The following is a 19,936-nucleotide window of genomic DNA, read 5'->3' as shown; positions in this document are numbered from 1 at the left end:
CAGCTTCTTCCTTCTGTTGTAGAGTTTGTTTATGGCAAGGGACCACCAGATTGGCTTCCTTTTTTTGGAGGATAGCGTCTTGGTTCTGTTGGGGATAGCACGATCCATGCACTCATGTATGTGCTTATACAGTACATTTGTGTAGGATTCAGCAGTCGTACCTCTATTTTCCGTCTGCATGGGTGTCATGAAGTTTGCCACTTTTGTCTTAAGGAGCATGAAGTTGGCTTTGGAGCAGTTTTTGATGGTGGTTTCCTTAAGGGACTGCTTGCTGGTATACTGAAGTGTGCTACTGTCTTAGCATACACAGTATATACCTAGTCAGGTTAGAGCAACAATTAACAACATACAAACTCCAGACTGCCTGCAGCATACTGGCCTCAGCTATCCCTGGAAGATTCTTATCTACACAATTCCTGGATCTGACATTGTAAGGCTAGAAAACCCTATACATAGTGACTTGAAAAGCAAAGACAAGTAGGCAGAAACAAGAATGAATTAATAAATAAGTGGTGACTTAGAGGCCCAAGGTCAGAGGTTTTACCTAGTTCCAGGTAAAAAAAAAAATAAACACAGAAAGATAGGGGTTACTAAACCTCACAGACTGTACCGATAACTGGTGAGATTCTGTCTCCACTAGGTTGCCAAACTGAGGAGGACATATCTCCGACATCAAAAGGAACAATGGTGTTAAACTGAAGGCCACCAAAAGAGCTCAAGTTGTTCAGCAAAAGCCATAACAAAAAAATGAAAATGAACATGCACCTTTGATAAAAAAGAAAGAAGTGGGGGACTTAACAGAACTAGTATGGGTGTGTGATAACTCACCAGAAAAGAAGCAGGCTGACTGCTGCAGCATATATCTACACTGGAATCAAGAGAAAGATGGATCTGACTATCAGATCTTTTCAGAAGTTGAATATCCTTTAGTGCGCATGAGGCTGCAGTCTCGGGCAGTGACCATTACAGGGCAGCTTTGCATAAAGTGAACAACTGCACATTTCTGTGTGCGCGCGCGCGTGTGTGTGTGTGTGTGTGTGTGTGTGTGTGTGTGTGTGTGTGTGTGTGTGTGTGTGTGTGTGTGTGGAGGGGGGGGGGGGGGGGTTAGCATGTGCCTGTTATGTGCAAGGCATTAGGAAGGCAACCTAACCTGCAACAGATGCAATTATTTATACATCTGTTGTTATTATGTATTATCACGACTACCATTTTAATTATTTAACATTTGTTGACCAGGGAAGTCAAACTAGGACAGAGCCTATTTTCAGCAGAGGCCCAGGGAGAAACGCTCCAGGCACGTCTTTGGAATGTGGCAGGAAACCAGGGCACTCAGAGGAAACCCATGCGAACGCAGGGAGGACATGCAGACTCTGCACAGAAGGCACCCCAGTAAAGAAAGTACAGTTGTGTACACTTACCATAAATGTAGATGTTCGAGTGTATTCACTGTTGCAGTCATTACATTTGGGGTTATCTGCCTGCAGGTAGCCCTCAGTCGGCCTGATTAACAAAGTCTTGGGTCCTGTGTCGGTTGCTGTCCCTTCTTCCATGACGTCAGGGGTATAAAACATGCAACCGATGCCATTACATCAGTTTTTCTTGCCCCAGATGTCAAGTGACCCCCTAATGGGAAGCAATTAAATATAAAAATACAATGATATGCCTCCAACAAAAAAGCAAATACACCAAAAAGCTTTTAAGCATAGTAAAGGAAAGTAGAGGTATAGCCAAAAGACGTTAGGGGGCTGGAGGGAGGGTAACCAGGACTGCAACAGTGAATACACTCTAACATCTACATTTATGGTAAGTGTACACAACTGTACTATGTTCTTCGTGTTTCACTATTGCAGTCATTACATTTGGGTAGATTGCCAAAGCTATGGTTGGGAGGAGGAACTTAGATAGCATTAGGACCAGCTATAAGGCCCTACAAAACTGGAGTGGCAAAGCCAGCTCTGGATTTAGAGAAAATTGACAAATGATAATGCTTGGTGAAAGTATGTACAGAACTCCAGGTAGCAGCTTCTAGGATGTCACTGGTAGGGATGCCTCTGAGAAAGGCTGTAGAGGTAGATGCAGCCCTGGTGGAGTGAGATCTGATCCCCTGGGGGATAGGTTTTCCATGGTGCTTATAGCAGAAATGAATACAATGGCTTATCCATTTAGAAATGGTTTGCTCTGAAATAGCCTTCCCCTCTGCCCCTGCAGCAAATGCCACCAGCAGTTGTTCAGACTTCCTTTGAGGTTTAGACCTGTCCAAGTAGAATCTAAGTTGTCTGTGCACATCTAAGGAATGCAGTATCCGTTCCCCTTTGTTCTGTGGATTGGGAAAGAAGGTTGGCAAATGAATGGACTGATTAAGAGCCACACTGGATACCACCTTTGGCATGAAAGATGGATCGGTTCTGAGGGACACCCTGTCCGCATGAAAGATGATGAAAGGCTCCACTGCCATAAGGGCCTGTAATTCAGATACCCTTCTTGCTGAAGTGATTGCTAAAAGGAAAGCTGTTTTCCAAGAAAGAAATTTTAAGTCTGCAGTAGCAGCTGGCTCGAAAGGAGGTAGAGTGAGTTTCGCCAAAATAAAGTTAAGGTCCCAGGCTGGGGTTTGGAGTTCTCCTGAGTAGTCTCAAACTTTTGGCCCCTCTGAGGAACTGCTTGAGCAGTGGATGAGAGAAGAGGGGAGGTTCTATGTTATAATGAGCTGAAATGGCTGAGGCGTGAATTTTGATGGAGGAAAAAGACAGGCCCTTGTGAAGCATCTTAGTTAAGTATTGTAAAATCTGAGGTAAAGTGGGCGCTGCTGTGATCATCCCTTGAAATTGTTTCCAGGCACAGAATCTTTTCCATTTTTCAGAAAAATATTTCCTAGTACTAGGCCTCCTTGCCTCTAAAATGATATCCATCACAGGTTTACTGAGGGATGGTAAAGGAGAGATTAGGTAATTAGCCAGGCTGCTAGGTTTAGTGTTAGAAGCTGAGGGTGCAGAATCTGGTTCTCCTGCTGAGACAACAGGGAAGGAGTCTGAGGTAGGTGCCATGGGGATAACCGTGACACACTGCGCAGGAGGGGGTACCAGTGTTGGTGTGGCTAGTCTGGAGCAATCAAAATCATCCTTGGTTTGTCCTGTTTGATTTTTAGTAGTACTTTCGAGAGCAGAGGCAGAGGGGGGAAGGCATAGACTGATAGGTTTTTCCAGCTGAAAGACAGCACCCACTTTCCAGGCTTGTTTGTGGGGAGTCCTTGTGCAAAATTTGTCCAACTGGTAGTTCTGGGGAGAGGCAAACAGGTCTATATATCTGGGCTCCCCCATTTGCTTGTCAACATGTTGAAAATCCTTGGTTCCAGTTTCCACTCATGTGGGTCCATGAGGTTTCTGCTTAGTCCGTCTGCCAGTGTATTTAATTTTTCTGTCAGGAACTGAGCTTGTAGGTGCACTTGGTAGCTCAAGGCTGTGTTCCGCAATGCCATGGCTAGTCTGCAGAGGGGATAAGAATGTGTACTCCCCTGCTTGTTTATGTACCACATAACAGTAATGTTGTCCATCTTTACCATTAGTTGTCCTGGAAGAAAGTGGTCCTTGAAGACTATCGGAGCATTCTGTACAGCTAACATTTCTTTTTGTTTGATATACAGGTGCATTTGACTTGGGTTCCATTTGCCCTGAATGCACTTCCCTGCTAGGTGAGCCTCCCATGCATAGTCTGATGTGTCTGTTGTTAGGGTTTGGGCAGCAGGGGGTGGTGTGAATGGTAGTCCCTTGTTTTGATGGCAGGCCTCTGCCCACCAAAGGAACTCTAGGCATAGGCAAGGTATGATAGGAATCATTGCTTCTAGATCCTGAGAATGTTGACACCATAGGCTTTTTAGATACCACTGTAGTTTCCTCATATGCAGTCTTGCATATGGAATTAGAATAATGCATGAGGCCATGAACCCCAAGGCTTGCAGTATTTGTCTTGCAGATAGCAGGGTTTATGTGGCCACTTGTTTGAAGTAGGTTGTCAAATGAATTTGTTTCTCTGGCGTGAGGAAAGCCATCTGGGAAGTTGTATTCAAGCTTGCTCCCAGGAATATAATTTGTTGACAGCGTACCAGGTGTGATTTCTTTTCGTTTATGGTGTACCCCAGACAAGTCAGAACCCTTTGTACAAAGGCCAGATGATTCAAAAGTATGTCCTGGCTTTCTGCCTGAATTAGACAATTGTCCAGGTATGGGTACATTTGAATATTTCGTTGCCTGCAAAATGCAATATCTGGAGCTTGGCACTTTGGCTTATCTACTGCGCCCAGGGTATTCACAAAGGGCAGTGCAGAGAACTGAGAGTGCGTGTAGCCTGCTTTGAAGTGTAGGTATCTTCTGCAAGATTCCCTGATTGGGATGTGCAGGTAGTGTTGCCAACCAGGCATCTTTAAGAAGCAACTGGTGAAGAGTCAGCATCCTGAATTTTGGAATCTCCAAAAAGGTGTTTAGAGTAGACAGGTCCAGGACAGGACGCCATGAATTGTCTTTTCTGGGTACCAGGAAAAGTCAAGAGTGGAAATCTTGTCCCTTTCCCTCTTCTGGTACCAAATGAAAAGCCCCCATGCGTAAGAGAGAAAGTACCTGTTTTTGGGCCTCTGCCCACTGATTTGGGGGTAGGTCTGACCAGCCGTTTGGTGTTGGCAAGTGAAATCTGTATTCCTGGGACACTATATCTAAAACCCATTTGTCCTGGGTAATGAGTTCCCCAGTTCTTTGCATGAAGAGCAATCCCCCCCCCCCCATAGGGGCAGTCAGTTGATAAGTGCTTGGAAATTTTAAAAGGAAGTCATTGAGACAGTTTACCATAGGTGGGAGTCTTACTACTCCCAGATTTGGAAGTGGAGACCCCCCACTGCTTAGTCCTCTGCGTACCCTGGGACTGCAGCCTGGGAGCTCTGCTGGATCTGGGTTTGGACCGAGAAGGTCTGGAAGAGGCAGGAAAGGACCAATCTTGGAAGGCCAATGCCTACTAAATCTTGGAGGTTGTACTTGTAAAAAATCTTAAACAGTTTGCATAGATTTAGCTTTTTCTTCCATCTTTTTAAGAACTTCTGCCTTGTTGCCAAACAGGAGGTCCTGGTTTAGGGGAGCATCCAGTAATTTTGCTTTAACATGATCTGGTAGGGATTGCCCCTTAAGCCAAGCATGCCTCCTAAGTACAGACCCAGTTACAGAAGCCCTGCAAGATGCCTCTAGAGTGTCAAAACCACATTGCAAAGTATGTTTTCCAACCTGTTCAGCTGAATGCAATAAATCCTGTAAATCCTTATTTTCAACACAATCAGGAAACATAATTTTCTGTTTAAGCAATCCAATAATATGCTGCTGATACTTCAACATATGAAACTGGCAGTTTAAGGCCCTAATTGCCAAAGTTGCAGAAGTGTATACCTTCTTACCCCATCTATCCAGCACCCTGGAGTCTCTATCAGAGGGGGTAGGATTTTTGGCAGTAGTAGCTTTAATGCCCTTAGGCCCCTATGAAATAGTCTCAGGATCCGCAGTAGGATTTTTGAAAAGGAACTTGTGAGAGTCAGGGACCCTGTAATATCTATCAGGTTTCCTTGGAGCAGGAGGTAGAGAGTCAAGGGCCAAGTTAGATTCTGCAAATGCAACATCAACAATGTCTAATACAGGAGGTATGGCTAAAGGCCTGTGCTGGGGCAGGAGTAAGAAATCCCTAAGCCTCTTTTTAGAATCATAGAACTCCTGACTTTCCCAACGAAAATGCTCCCTGAGAGTATGCAAGGTTTCACCAAAAGAGAAATCCTCTGGGGGGGGTCAGAGGGAATGGAGTCCTCAGCATCAGAATCCTCATAGGTAGATAAGGGTAAATCCTGGTCATCAGAGGAAACAGAAAATTCAGAATCCTGGTCGAAAGGATCATAAACAAACTCAGTCCTACATCTCTGAGAGGGGGAAGGCTGGCTTCCCCTGATTAAAGTAACAAGGTCTTCAGCCATTCTTATCATCTGTTTTTTAGGCATAGAGGCCTGACCATGTGGTCTGGGCGTCAGTTTTTTAGGCATGGTTCGAGATTTAGGCCTTTTAGAAGAAGATGGCGTCGGTTTAATACACAAGTAAGTAGGCCTGAATACACCCTCAGAAGCCAGTGCCTGCACAGTGGCTCCGGACCCATGCAAGGTAGAGACATCCGCAGGTTCCACAGTTGAAGCATCTCGTGGCATACCTGACTCTGAATGGGTCTCAGTAGAGGCCTGCGAATCAGAAGTAGCGGGTATCAGGGGATGCGAAAGCACCTCACCAAGTACCGGCGACTGGTTTAGGAGAAGCGTCGTCGTCAGCTTTGGACCTAGCTGGCCTGTCTCTCTTTATATTTGTGTTTTTTCAGAATGTCGGTAGACGGATGGCTGACCGAAGACATATCAGGATAATTGAACAGAGCACCGAAATATTTAGAAGCACAAATATACAGACGATGGATAGTTCGTGGTTTAAATAAGGCACATAACTGACAGCGAGGTACACTGTGGTCTGAGCCTAAGCAAGGAATACAGTACGAATGAAAATCTTTATGAGGTATTTGCTTTCCACAAGTAATGGAATTATTTACATTTACTGACATCGGATATGAACACGAAAAGGTTTCCCCAACTTAGCTTTTAGTTGAAGACTTTGGTTCTGAAACTCAAAAACGAAAATTTCAGGAGACGGCCGACAGGGACTTGCGAACTGCTTCTGCTTCGGGCACCGCACGGCAAGAAAGACTGGTGTAATGGCGTCGGCTGCATGTTTTATACCCGACGACCTGACGTCATGGAAGAAGGTACAGCAACTGACGCAGGACCCAAGACTTTGTTAATCAGGCCGACTGAGGGCTACCTGCAAGCAGATAACCCCAAATGTAATGACTGCAACAGTGAAACACGAAGAACATCTGAACCAGAGAAACTCTTACTGTAAGACAACAATGTTAACTGCTGCACCAGTGTGGCACCCTATACCAAGATCACCACTCTGGAAAAGTGCAACACAGTGAAGCTTACAGGCTTTATAAAAGAGTGACAGGTCTACAGCAGTTCTTGAATTGCTGAAGAAAATCCTGGTTTAGCACGAGAGTGGGGGACAACTTTATACAAAACCTCCTCATCCCCGGTGCAAACTATTTTAACAAAAGGATGTCACAGCAACTGCATATGTGACCTGGGGGACATATTTGGAAAGTGATAAGACAGCACTTTAACCCTTACCTGCCTAACTGTAAAGGTGAAAGAGGGTTAAATGGGGTGCAATCCCTGGTTACAAATGGCATTACAGAAAATACAGGTTGCAGAAGTGCAACATGACATTTGCAATGCTAACATTCTGCACTTGCTCAGATTTGGAAGGGCTTGGACAAGTCCGCATTGTTTTTCTCTCTCAAAATAATGGAAAAATCTACCATAAAACCCTTCTCTTTTTTGTACTTATGTAACTGGCTGGTTTTAATGCTTTAATGTCAGAATTTTTACAAAACAAATTGCCAGGGCAAGGATGCTTACTTAGTTCTAGAAGGAATAATGTGCAGGACTAGACTCATGGGGAAATTCTATGGACTAAAACCTTGCCACTACGTCTGATGCAACTTGGATTTGAGATGCGAGAGGGAAATCAGCCTATCTGAAGTGCAGCAAGATGGACAGAGCACAAGTGATGACTAAGAAGCAACTCATAACTTTCTGGGAATACGCTGTACCTATTGTGAAATGACTCTGCTGCTGCTGTCTGCAGATTACTTCAAAACTGTGCCCTTTTTTGGGGGGGAATTGCAGCTCTCCGGTCTGCTTTCTGTAAAATGGAAATTTTGGAACAGGATTATGAAGCACTTGTTTATGGAATCAGAGGGTTACTACTGTTTCAAAGTGTTTTGTGCTTAGTTCTTCAAGTTCAGTTCCTGGTTGAGGTGTCCTATGTGCAGAGTCTGTAGGTTGTCCACATGTGGGCTTTTGCCAGGTGCTATCGTATTCTCTTGACATTTTACACATATGCCATGCTATAAGTGAACTATCCTCAAAGATGTGCCTGATATTTTTGTGTATGTATATTTTATATATATATATATATATATATATATATATAGATATATATATATATATATATATATATATATATATACACATACATACATATAGACACACACACACACACACACACACACACACACACACACATGTATGTCTGCTTAAATCATGCAGGCCCATACTCTCCATTACAGTGTTGTTCCAGAAAGCTCACTACCATTATGCAAACTACAAACACAGCTGTGGCTAAAATGGCTCCTTTGATCAGCCCAATACCCTAGTTATCAAATAAGCAGGGGGAAACATGTCCTATCTAGGATTTGTTTCCCTGTATAGGGCCGAGTGAAAGCCAGGATAGACTCTGGCAACTCAGGAGCCCTCAAGGAATGTTTAATGTTCTGCAGTTTTATCCCCCTCTTCTTCAAAATGTACACCGTTATTGAGATAGTGTTCAAAAGAAGAAATCCCTGAAAAAAGGGAGGTAAAATAATTTGACTTTTACATCCTCAGGATAGGTCTAAATTCTGAGCCATGCACGCTTTCTTATTACAGAATCAGAAACCCAAAAAGCATCTACTGCACTCAAACTATGTTTTGCCAACTACGATTTCACCTTGCCAGGTGTTACAGTTAACCAATGCAGCCTCTCTACAAGGATCATGTACGAAATGTCTTCAGACAGAGGAATTTGTTTCAGGATATAGTACTGTGCCATATTTGTAGGGTAATTAGGAGCCCTACAAAACGCTCAAACTGTAAACCTTCTACAAAATATATGTTAAGTACGCTGCTTTCTTCTCTGATGCCATACCATTTGTTAAAGATTCAGGTTCTATACTAAAAGGGTTTGCCGCTTGGATCCCTGTATAAACAGCCATGTTCTTCAAATACTATGCTTTTATTTGTGTGATCAGTAGTGTGAGAGACTCTGGCTTTTTTACATAATGGCAAACTGTCAGTGTACTCTGGACTTTCATTTCTCTGTGTTGGAGGAATACTGGAACTGATAAGTAGCAGGGTTAAAGTGGCGGGCGCAGCAGCCCACACTGGGAGGTGGGGGTGGGTTCTAGTCCACCTGTGTCCCTTTGCATTTCAGACCGCTGTTCGCATTTCTATGTTCTACTTCATTGCTGTGATCACAAAACACGAGCATCACCAAAGAGTCGACAACCTGTCAGGGAGCATTTTGCTGCATTTTATAAGCAGGTAGCAAGGCATCATTAGGTTCTTAGATTTAACAAATGTGTCACAATATGAATCAATGAATGGTAGTGTGGTTACAAACTTGGACTGAGCCACTTAAAAGCTTTGTTGCCCAACTGCTAGCAATGCTGTTGTACTGAAAATCATCCCCAAAAGACATATCCACTAAAACAGGACCCAAAAAGAAACACTTATCAATACTGCAACCTCTAGGAAAGACATAAAACAAAAAGGCTAAGAAACAATTTTCTTTCTCACCCTCAGAATATGATGGAAGTGTGATGTTCCCTTTCCCTCCTCTTCTCACTGATTCATATTGTAATATATTTATTAAAGCTGACCAAGAATTCGATGCTTTGTTACCAGCTCATAAATGCAGTAAAATGCTCTCCAGTACAGTGATTACAATTGTTGCCTCACAGTACCTGGTTCGCCACTTTGGGTCCTGGCTGGGATGCCTTTTATGCAACTCTGCATATCCCTCCTGAAACTGTACTGATTTTTGTTGGGTGCTCCAGTTTGTTTCCACATCCACAGACATAGCAATCATTTATTTTTTTTATTTACACTTTAACTGGGTTAGTTCCACTAGGCCAATGGCCTCTTTTCATGGGAGATCTGAGCTGGTATCCATACTGGCAAAGGGAAAATTGACCAGGGCACCACGGAACATTTTCCTACACTTTTTGATAAATGTCATGGGATCTTTTACCACTATCTGAGCTATCACCAATTCAGGCTGCTGAGGCCTTGGTTTAGATACTCCAACTCGCCTGTAGTTAAGCATGGTGTGTGCCTGTGCACACATGTATGCATGTAGTGCAACAAAACATTGTCTTACCCAGCATGTTTTTCTGCTTGCACTCAGAGAGAGCCAGAAGTTGGCTGTTGTGGTGCAGGGGTTAGCGTTGTCGCCTCACAGCAAGAGGTTCTCCGGTTCGATTATTGGCTGGAACACCTTCTGTGTGGAGAAATCTGCATGTCCTCCCTGCGGTCAAATGAGTTTTAAATCATGCTGTAGGTGTGTGCGTCTTCTGTGAAGGCTGGGCGCCAGGTTGGCAACTCGACACCATAAAAACTCCACTGCCAATCAATGTGCAGACTGGTAATCCGCTATGGCGACCTCTAATGGGAGAAGCCGAAAGACTGCCTTTACTCAAGGAGTGCTGGAAGAGGCTCTGGCTCAATAACCCTAAACCAGATATTGCAAGTGTCAGAGAATGAATGAATGCTTCTTTATAAATCAACAGATAAATGCTTCACACATAGAGAAGACTGCAATTAGATGTCTGTTACAGAAACGGATTGTTGTTCTGATGTCTGCCCAACAGACGTGATATTTTATTAGCTAGCTCTGAGACCCCTTTCAGTCACAGTCCCAACTAGGTGGCAAACATTAAACAATTGACAGTGACCAGTTACAAAAATGTTACAATCAAAAACAACATAACGGAAATGCTGAAATGTTTAGAATACATAACTAGCAAACTGCAAGTAGTGCATTGTCTTTTTATGCATAGTAAAATGACAGTGTCATCACAACTGGTAAAAACACGGTTAAAGTATAACCTATGTACAATTAATGATCATGTATTCAGCATGATAACACATTTTTAGAAGTAACTTGATTTTAGAGACAGAAAATATATTTTTTTAAAATGAGGTAGTTAATGACTTTTGAAGTAGAAAGACGCAGTTGTGTTAGAAACTAGGTTGTGCTCTTTTTCTAGCTGGGATGACTTCTAAATGCATCCTTGCACTGTAGGTGATGTTTGACTACTGAAAAGGTCTAACAGGGAGTGTGTTCCATTAGCAGCATGATTCCAATACACATACATGAAACGTGCAGCAATTATCTTTACGAGCAACATCGTCAGGTTTCTTAAGATTTAAAAAACAGAAAAGATGTGCAACTTGGGAAAATGAACATGATAGAAACAAGGGTCGATATAAGGATGCATACTTTCAAGCTAAGAGAGGTTACGATTCCACAGTCCAACAAAATGTGCTACATTCAGTAACTAAAAGGGTACTCAGGATAGCTTGGCACAAGGAAGAGAAAGCAATTAAACAACCAATATTACAGAGCAGTTTAGTCCCAAGTTCTGTGGCATGGAAGAATAAAGTCCTGACAGCAACCCAGGTAACTCAAGTCTAACCAGAGGCTCACATGCTAGAAGAACCAGGCAAAGGAAGACAATGTGAGACAATGGCTGATGCCAGCTTGCTCATCCTGGGAGAAAAGAGATGGTGGTTTTGTTTGCTAGATCACCACCACAGAAGAAGACACCTGTATGGGATCAAAAATTTGTCAGAACTGAAAATATGGACTTAGCCATCCCAGGCCATTGACAGTAGCCCTCAACAGCATATGGGTGAAACAAAGAACATGTACAGGGGGTGTTTTTTTTTTTTTTTTTTTGTAGGAGGCCTACTGTGTCATAAATACTCACTTCAGTCAGCAAGGTGGGGTGAGTTTTATGTCCTACTATAAAATACCCCATTGCCAAAACACTGATGAGAGGAATACACTTATGGCTACTTGGCTGACGACAATGACCCTTCCCTCAAAATCATCTCACCTCTGTGCTAGGGATACCCAATACAAAAAAAGGGATATGCTCAAGATCTTAAAGGTGATCCTTGGCAGACACGGAGATTAAAAAAGCAATGAAATGTACAAATGGGCAAGGTAATGGGCAAACACATCATGACTAAAAGTTTGCATTTGCTCTCACATTCTACAATTCTATTATATTTAAACTGACTAACGTTGATTGTATGTGGTGTTGAGAAAGTCTTGTGGATTTGAAAGCTTGTTTTATTGTCGGACTCCTGGCTTTGTCTTTTACTCTACAATTCTATCACTTGGGATACTTGCTTTTTAACAGCAATAACTTATGAAACACTAAGAAATGATGCAGGAAGAAAATTCTTGCTAACAAAATGTGACATTAAACTGGTGACCAATTAACTATCCAAAACATCAATACAAATGAAAGAAATACAACAGGCCACAAGGCTATAGGTAAATACATTACATATGTCTGAGGATTTATTCACTTACACATTTAACAAATACATAAATTAAAACAGTATACTAGAACGTGATCATAATTTACAGCAAACTACCAAATGTATTCAGTAGCTGAAGCAGACCACTGCCTCTGATTAGCAATAATTCAGAAGTGCAAGAAAGGAAGAAATAGCAGTATCATCTGCCCGAGGCCACTGAAGTGTCTTGTCCAGGTAATCCCACTTTACTCCACTCCTAAGGTATGATCTTAATGCCTGCCAATAACTACTGCTTCCCTTAAGTGCACATAAATACTCCCTTTCATTAAACATCCTCTCAGTCCCACTCTGGGTGTCAGATGCTATTTGGTCACCAGCCAAATAGCTGGCATATGATTACAACCCCTGGGGTAAAGGATCTGCTGCAGTATTAATTTTCAGTTTTTTTAAGATGACTTTGTTAATCAGGTAGGTAAAGCTGGTCTCACACACCCCTTTCAGCTATTACCCAAGGCCAAGGCAATTAATACAGGAACATTGTAATGCAGATTGACTTCTGTTTAGTTAAACTGCCAAACACCAAATTATTGACATTAGATTTAAAGTTTTATAGACATTAACATGATTCAAACTAGTGTGAGAACAAGACAATTTACAAGACAGGCTGCCAATACAGTGAACTTGTAAAGTGCACAAGTTAAAGTCAGCCAGGCTAGAACCGGTCAGACTACTATTCGATTAATAAAGAATCATAAGCGATGTATATGCATGCATATGTAAGTAATAATAAGCTATGATAACAGGCAAACACGCTTTAGGCACACAGTGGCTTAGCATTACAACCAAATTCCCAAGAATCTCATCCTGCTTGGATATCTACCTTCCAACTGTTCATCACCAGGCAACAATGAGATGCACTGCAAACAGACATGCTCCATTTCTTAAGTATTATGCATTTTTACCATACAATAATATAAACCCCTTTATCTAAGAATGAGACCTTTAGCCAAAAATCAGACCTAAACTAGCTAGATTACAGAGCACAAACCATGTCAGACAATATATATACACACACATATTATATATATATATATATATATATATATATATATATATATATATATATATATATATATATATATATATACACACACACACCTTTGTGTCAAGCTGGGAAGGTTGAATCATCTGATTAAAAAAAAAATTAAAACAGTGTACAACGTTTACATTATGTTAGTATACATTAACATAAAAAAGACATGAAAAAGACAGACAGCAAAATATACTCTTCAATACAATAATACTGTGAACAATGTAAGCCATTTTAGTTACACACATCAGCGTTCAAAAAAATTAAAAAAAAAAGAGAAAGAAAAACTCACTCTGTTCATTCCAAGCGATGCAATACTCTGACTCACAGGTAAAGACTACACCATCTCCTCCCTCCCCATCTAAAGTAGCTCCCCGGGATCCTCGAGAAAAGATGCGTACAGCAAAGTTTTCTAGCTTCTGAAATGCGGAGGTCATTTTAGATCCTTTATGCTCTATTGGGTTCTGGCAAGTTACCTTGAGTCCTCGACTCATGTTTCAACTTCAGAACAAAATCCAGACACTCTTCTTCCTCCCCCAAAAAAGCTTGTTCAATAGTAGTATTCTGCAACCTTCAGAAAACAGCGCAAATATTAAAAATAAGCAGCCTGAACTTAATCCACAGAATGCAGCAAGACAGCATTATTCTTACTGAGAATAAGTTGAGCCAAGAATTGTTTCAGTTCCAGTACAGGACCATCACAGACTATGAGCTAAACTTGTCTGCAAACCTCCAACTGCACTTAAAGCACCATGATTGCCAGAGCCATTAACTTGCCAGCTTAGGTTTTGTCAGTATTTTTGACACCACCACAAATGGCACACTAACAGTTAGCTTCCTTCACACTGGCAACACTGAGAAACATTTTTCCAAAGAAACAATTGCAAACAGCAGTGATATCTATCACCCTACGCCAGTTGCACAGACATATCTGCACAAGTAAGGCAGCAAAACAAAGAACAAATGCCAGCAGAAAAACAACGGCCCGTGATAGCTGAGAGAGCTTGGAAGCACCAATTACGTGACAACAACAAGAAAGCAAGTAACTAGATATAATACCAACAGATTCAATGTTAGTCCAGATCCGAATTTCTCTTTGTACAATAACGAGTTATGTTTGGCAACAAAAATTCTTCAGAAGTACATCCAGCACAGGAAATATATTTAGTTTTGCTATCACTCCAAGAAATGAGAGGAGGAAGGGTACTCTCTGAAACAGCGCATATGTCATGCGTTTTTAATAGCTCAGTTGTATTATCATTAATGTTGTTTTTGCCATGAAAGCAGTCTGCAGTGCTCAGCTGCTCTGTATAAACTAATCCGCCGTCTAACCTCTGGGGAGGCTGGGGTACAGGTACAGCAAAGTAAGAGTAATCCACTAATAAATCAACATTCCACAAGTTTTCTTTTTGAACAACAGAAGATGTAAGTCGAGATGCATGTGAACATCAGAAAATGCAGGTACACTACACTGCACTCTTGCCAATTCCATCCATACAGTATTTCTGCCTCCTCAAAATAAAAACAAAGGGATTCGGATGTAAGTGAAGTCAGTAAGGTGACTTGTTCAGCTGATCTAAGGTTCCCAAGCTCTCTGAAAAGAAAGCTCAGTGGCTATGAACATACCACACTGTAACATGATGCCTCAATGTAACAGGAATATAGTGAGTCTGTGTTGGGAGGGGAAATGTGTGCTTTACATCGAAACTAAGGCAGACTACTATTTAGGAATGAAATATGTGGCACACCTGCACCTGGGGTGGGTTACGACGTAACAAAGTAAGGCGTTTCTCCAGAGGTGCTAATTAGCTTCAGCTAAGCAAGCTTCACACAGCTGTGGGAGCCCGTTAAAGGTCTGAAAAACTGTTACATACTTCAAAGAAGAAAATGACAGAGTGGAGGATGCTTTGGGAGAGATGCAGTAATGAGCAGAAGTTCAAATTACTGAAAAGCCCCAATTTTGAGACTTTTAATAAAAGGCATATGAAATTAAGTATTTTTTTTTTTAAAGTCTACAGTACATATCACTCTAAGCTTAAGAAAAAAAAAGATACCTGCATTGTATTGCTTTTAAAAGTTCATGTTTCTTCCAAATACATGTAAGTTTCTGTTCAATTCCAGTTTGCAGAGTAACTGATTGGATGTACACATGACTTAAATAAAATATGTTCCTTGCTCCAAACAGCATCTTATTATCTATAAAATAACTGTCAAAGATGTAATGAGACAAATACATTTGCTTAAAATTCACTATAAGGTGAGTAGTATGGCGATGGTTTTAAGCCCGGAGCTATGTGCATAGCTGCTTTTTCACTCTTTTAGGAAACTCAGCAGGCTTGTGATACCTCACCTGACCACTGCAAAGGCTCAGTAATAACAGATGCATCATGACACACTGTACTCATTCCCCATTATCAACATACACAGTACAGGACTAGATCCTTGCCCCATTTAAAGCACACTCATGACATCCATCACCCCAGACCACAGCCTAGCTTCAAACCTGCTCTTCTGTGAACAGACCTGATTTTAAAACATCTTTAAAATGTAATAAACGTAGACCTGTGGCCTGACGCCAAAAAGATACAATCTTACCGCAATTGACCAAGGCAAAAGAAACTACGTTGATTACCTTCAAATGCCCACACCCTCAAAACCACTGCATGCACAAAATAGCAAAGGAAAATGGGGTGGTCATAAGCTCAGCTACTTCAGCTAAACTATAAAGGGCTAATGTTTAAGCAGACTTTTGTTTCAGGGTTTATACACGGTGATTTAGATTATGGGCAAAACTCAAGTCTTCTTTAGGGCATCCACTTGGCACACAGAATATGGGTTTAGCTTTCATTTTTACTTAGTGACTAAGCAGACTTTACTCCCAGGTGAAAAATCCTCATATGACATCACAGCAGTGGAGTATGTTAATAGAGTAAACATCTACTGTACTCAGGCGCCTGAACATCAGCAGTATACAAGTTACTACAAGTCTGTGCTTACTGCAGCTAAAGGAGACCTGTAATCCCTGTAAAGACATGCTGTCAACTAAGCACTGCAGGAAGAACGGCTTACTTTAAAAATTAATATCCAAGATACAGAACTGAAACCACACGTGCCTGCACTTTTGAACTAATTTTCCCTTTACCTAGAGTGCTTTGTTACTCCATGCTAATAACCAAGATAACAATGCTGGAGTGTTGCCATACATAAAGTGCAAATGACCCCATGTGCAAAAATAGGAAAAAGGGGCTGTGGATGGACGGATAGAACATAAAATATCATACTCTGCCTCTAAATATAAATATATATAAATAACGCCCTTAAGAGGTCTTTTGCATATATCCCATGAGCCTCTACTTTGCAAGGTTGAAGATATCACACAGTGAAAATTCTAGCTTGGCTAAGTTTTTTTTGCAGTTTTTACTGAATGGTTTGTCTGTGCGACTTTTTTACCTTTTGGGCTATAGTTTACATGTATATAGTGGCATAATGGCGGCTGCTGAAACATGGCCAGTACATGGTCTTTTTACAAACAGGCACAAAGCAAGCAGAGCAGCTCAAAAGAGAAAGGGTGTACTTTGGGAAATACAACGGACACTACTAAACTGAGAGATTCCAAATTAATGATTCAAGGCCTCCGAGTTACACAGGGTTTACTTAAAAAGTAAGGTGTTTAAAACATCGGTGCAAACCACTACTTCTGTATGGCACAGATACCTACGCAGTGAAGGCAAAGTAGCACAGGAACCCTTAAGTGGTGGCGATATTAGTAAGATGCACACACTGTGGGGCATACAAAGAAATTAGCATATCACAGCTGAAGCCAAAGTAGCCACAGTCAGTACAGTTGCAAGAGTGAGGTGAAGGGTTAAATAGTGCCAGGTGTAAAGTGTTAGTAGGTGCTATCGTGAGTAATGAAATGCTGATACAGAAGTTTTTTTTTTTGTTTTTGCTTCAGCAAGACTGCTTTTTTTTTTCTTTTCTCTTGAAGAACTAACTGTAAGGAAGCCGATGGACCGATCGGCTTCTTATAATGTCAACATATAAAACAATAATCCAAAATAACACCACACAAAACAAAATACGAGCCACGCAAAGTATTTAGAGCTGAACTCACTTTATGTAAGCATCTGGTAAGGCGAAAAGCCGAGGTACGAGGTACCAGATGCTTACAGCTGTGAATAGTTTCTTCTTTTTCTTTCGGCTTTTCCCACTTAGGGGTCGCCACAGCGGATCACCTGTCCGCTCATGACTGGCAGGGGAGTTTTACAGTGTCGAGTTGCCAGCCCAACGCCCAACCTTCCACAGAAAGCACACGCACACACACACTCATGCCTAGGGCCAATTTAGAGTGTCCAACAGCTGTGAATGGTTTGTGTGGCTCATATTTTGTTTCCTATAATGTCAAACCAGGCAAGTCCCCCCTGTGGGTTTTTTGAACACTTGAAGAACTTAAGGACTGGGTGCTAGATGAGCCAGCTCTGGCTCAAATTATCGAGAAGGTCAAAGAAAACAGATTAAGGTGGTTTTCTGACATGCAGAAAATCAGATAATGACTTGGTAAAAGACTTGAGAGGCACATGACAAAGGCAAGAGGAGATAAGGCTTGTCCAGCCAAACGTTAGATAGATTGTATGACAGAAGACCTTAGGCAGGCAGGCATGTGTGTCAAAGGCAGAAGAATGGGGACAGCTGACAACCCTTGACTCCCAACCAAAAATTGGGGAAAAAAGGAGGGTGATGGCAATGGGGAAGATGATGCAGAGGAAGTTTCTGAAAAAACACATTTAAGGGATCTGCTCCTAAACCTGAAGGGGTAACAGCAGTACTGCAGTGTTACCTTGTGCTGAATCGTGAAGGGTGAACAATAGTGTTACCATCAGCTGAGAGGTAAAGAAAAAAGAGGAATGCTGCTCTATGCAGTGTTACCATCAGCTAAGAGGTAAAGGAAAAACAGGAATGCTGCTCTATGCAGAAAGAATGGTGAAGTTATTCTGTCTGTTGGACAGGAGAAAAGAAACAGTTATTGGAGGCTTAGAAAAAGTGCCATCTTGGGCTTTGGGAAAACCTTGCATAAAAAAGGTAATGTTCTTCTTTTAGCTTTTCCCAGTTAGGGGTCGCCACAGAAGAAATCTGGTCCGCTAATGATAGGCAGTAGATTTTTACGGTGCCGAGGTGCCAGCTCGACGCCCAACCTTCAACGAAGGCATGCCCATTCACGCATGTCTTTCGAACGCCACTCTACCATGGGGAGGACATGCAGACTCCACACAGAAGGCGCTCCAGCCAAGAATCGAACAGGAGAACCTCTTGTTGTGAGGCGACAATGCTAAAAAAGGTAATATATTTGTGAAATAAAATCTGAAACCTGCTGAATAGACTGGTGGTCAAATTACATTACAGTCAAACTTTAAGCGGTCATTTCCTTTTGTCGCCGTTTTGTGATTCTACAGTTAAATTTTTGGGGGGTGACGCCCCCACTGTAAAAGCCATTTTTTTTTTTATTATTATTATTTTTTTTTTTTTTTTTGCAATTGCAAATTTAACACTTTTGATTACATTTGTGATCACCATTTGGTTATTGGCAATGCTTATTTTTTTGTGATAGCAAGTGTAACTCTTTGGTTTACATCTGTGATCACTTTGTTTTGATTAAATTTTTTTTTCGATAATCAATTGTTCGTTTGTTTGCGTCTTTCGGCTTTTCCCGGCTAGGGGTCGCCACAGCGGAACTCCAGTCCGCTAATGATTGGCAGTTGATTTTTACGTACCGGCTTTTCGATAATCATCAATAAGAGATAGAAAACAAATCTAAAATATTATCAATGCTAATTTATTACATACTCATATATACATAAATATATAATTAACTATGGAAGTTTTCCCACCATTACTGATTCTAGGCCAGAGTTAGCTTTCACAGGGAAAAACTACTGGCTATAATTGAATAAGATTTACTTTACAGTGACCTGCACAACAGCAAGACTGTTTTACAAGGCAATCTACACCTTCATTATCAAAAGCACAGTAATAAAATATAGAGCTTAATAAATACATCTAAAAAAGATGTAGAATGCAATTTAGGCAGGATGCACAATTTGCTGGGACTCAGCATTTCAAGGCAGTGAAGGCAGCCTTCTTGTGTGTGTGTGTGTGTGTGTGTGTGTGTGTGTGTGTGTGTGTGTGTGTGTGTGTGTGTGTGTGTGTGTGTGTGTGTGTGTGTGTGTGTGTGTGTGTGTATACATACATGTGCGCACACATACACACATCAAGGGAGATAAAGATTACCACTCTCCTACCCTCACAGATGCAGGTGCTTAAGTCAGCCACCAAAAGGGAAGAGATCAGCCAAACCACAAACTCCCTGATGGTTTCCTGCATGGGTTGAGGGGCTGATGGTCAGCAGGTAGTGGTGAGAAATAACATATTTTAAAAAAGATACAGTGGGACCAGATCCCGTTATGGGATGTAAAGCTCAGCAAACGTTTGCTGCTCCAGGAAAACAGCATCCACCAGCTTGTCAAAATAGAGGCTGATAACCAAGGGAGTGGGAGCAAACTTAAGCAACAGTGGTCTCCAAAATT

At 41.6% G+C, this 19,936-nt stretch overlaps 1 protein-coding gene across 2 annotated transcripts in view; it reads right to left on the bottom strand.

The window, feature by feature from the left end:
* Nucleotides 1–19,936, bottom strand: part of LOC122812185 (cAMP-dependent protein kinase catalytic subunit alpha) — a 1,510,797-nt gene that overhangs the window by 1,085,264 nt on the left and 405,597 nt on the right. The window contains exon 1 of one of the 2 annotated variants that reach the window (XM_044084506.1): nt 13,648–14,899. The exons of the other annotated variant lie outside the window; for it this stretch is intronic. Within the exon in view, the coding sequence (XP_043940441.1) occupies nt 13,648–13,849 (202 nt within the window). The 5' untranslated portion in view covers nt 13,850–14,899. Of the gene's footprint in view, nt 1–13,647; nt 14,900–19,936 lie in introns of those variants that run through there. 2 annotated transcript variants of the gene reach the window in all.

The sequence above is a fragment of the Protopterus annectens genome, chromosome 9.part0 (assembly GCF_019279795.1).
Source record: "Protopterus annectens isolate FY-2018-M chromosome 9.part0, PAN1.0, whole genome shotgun sequence".
Lineage (NCBI taxonomy): Eukaryota > Metazoa > Chordata > Ceratodontiformes > Protopteridae > Protopterus > Protopterus annectens.
Note: the sequence above shows the minus strand (reverse complement) of the source record. Positions and strands in the feature narration are given on the sequence as shown.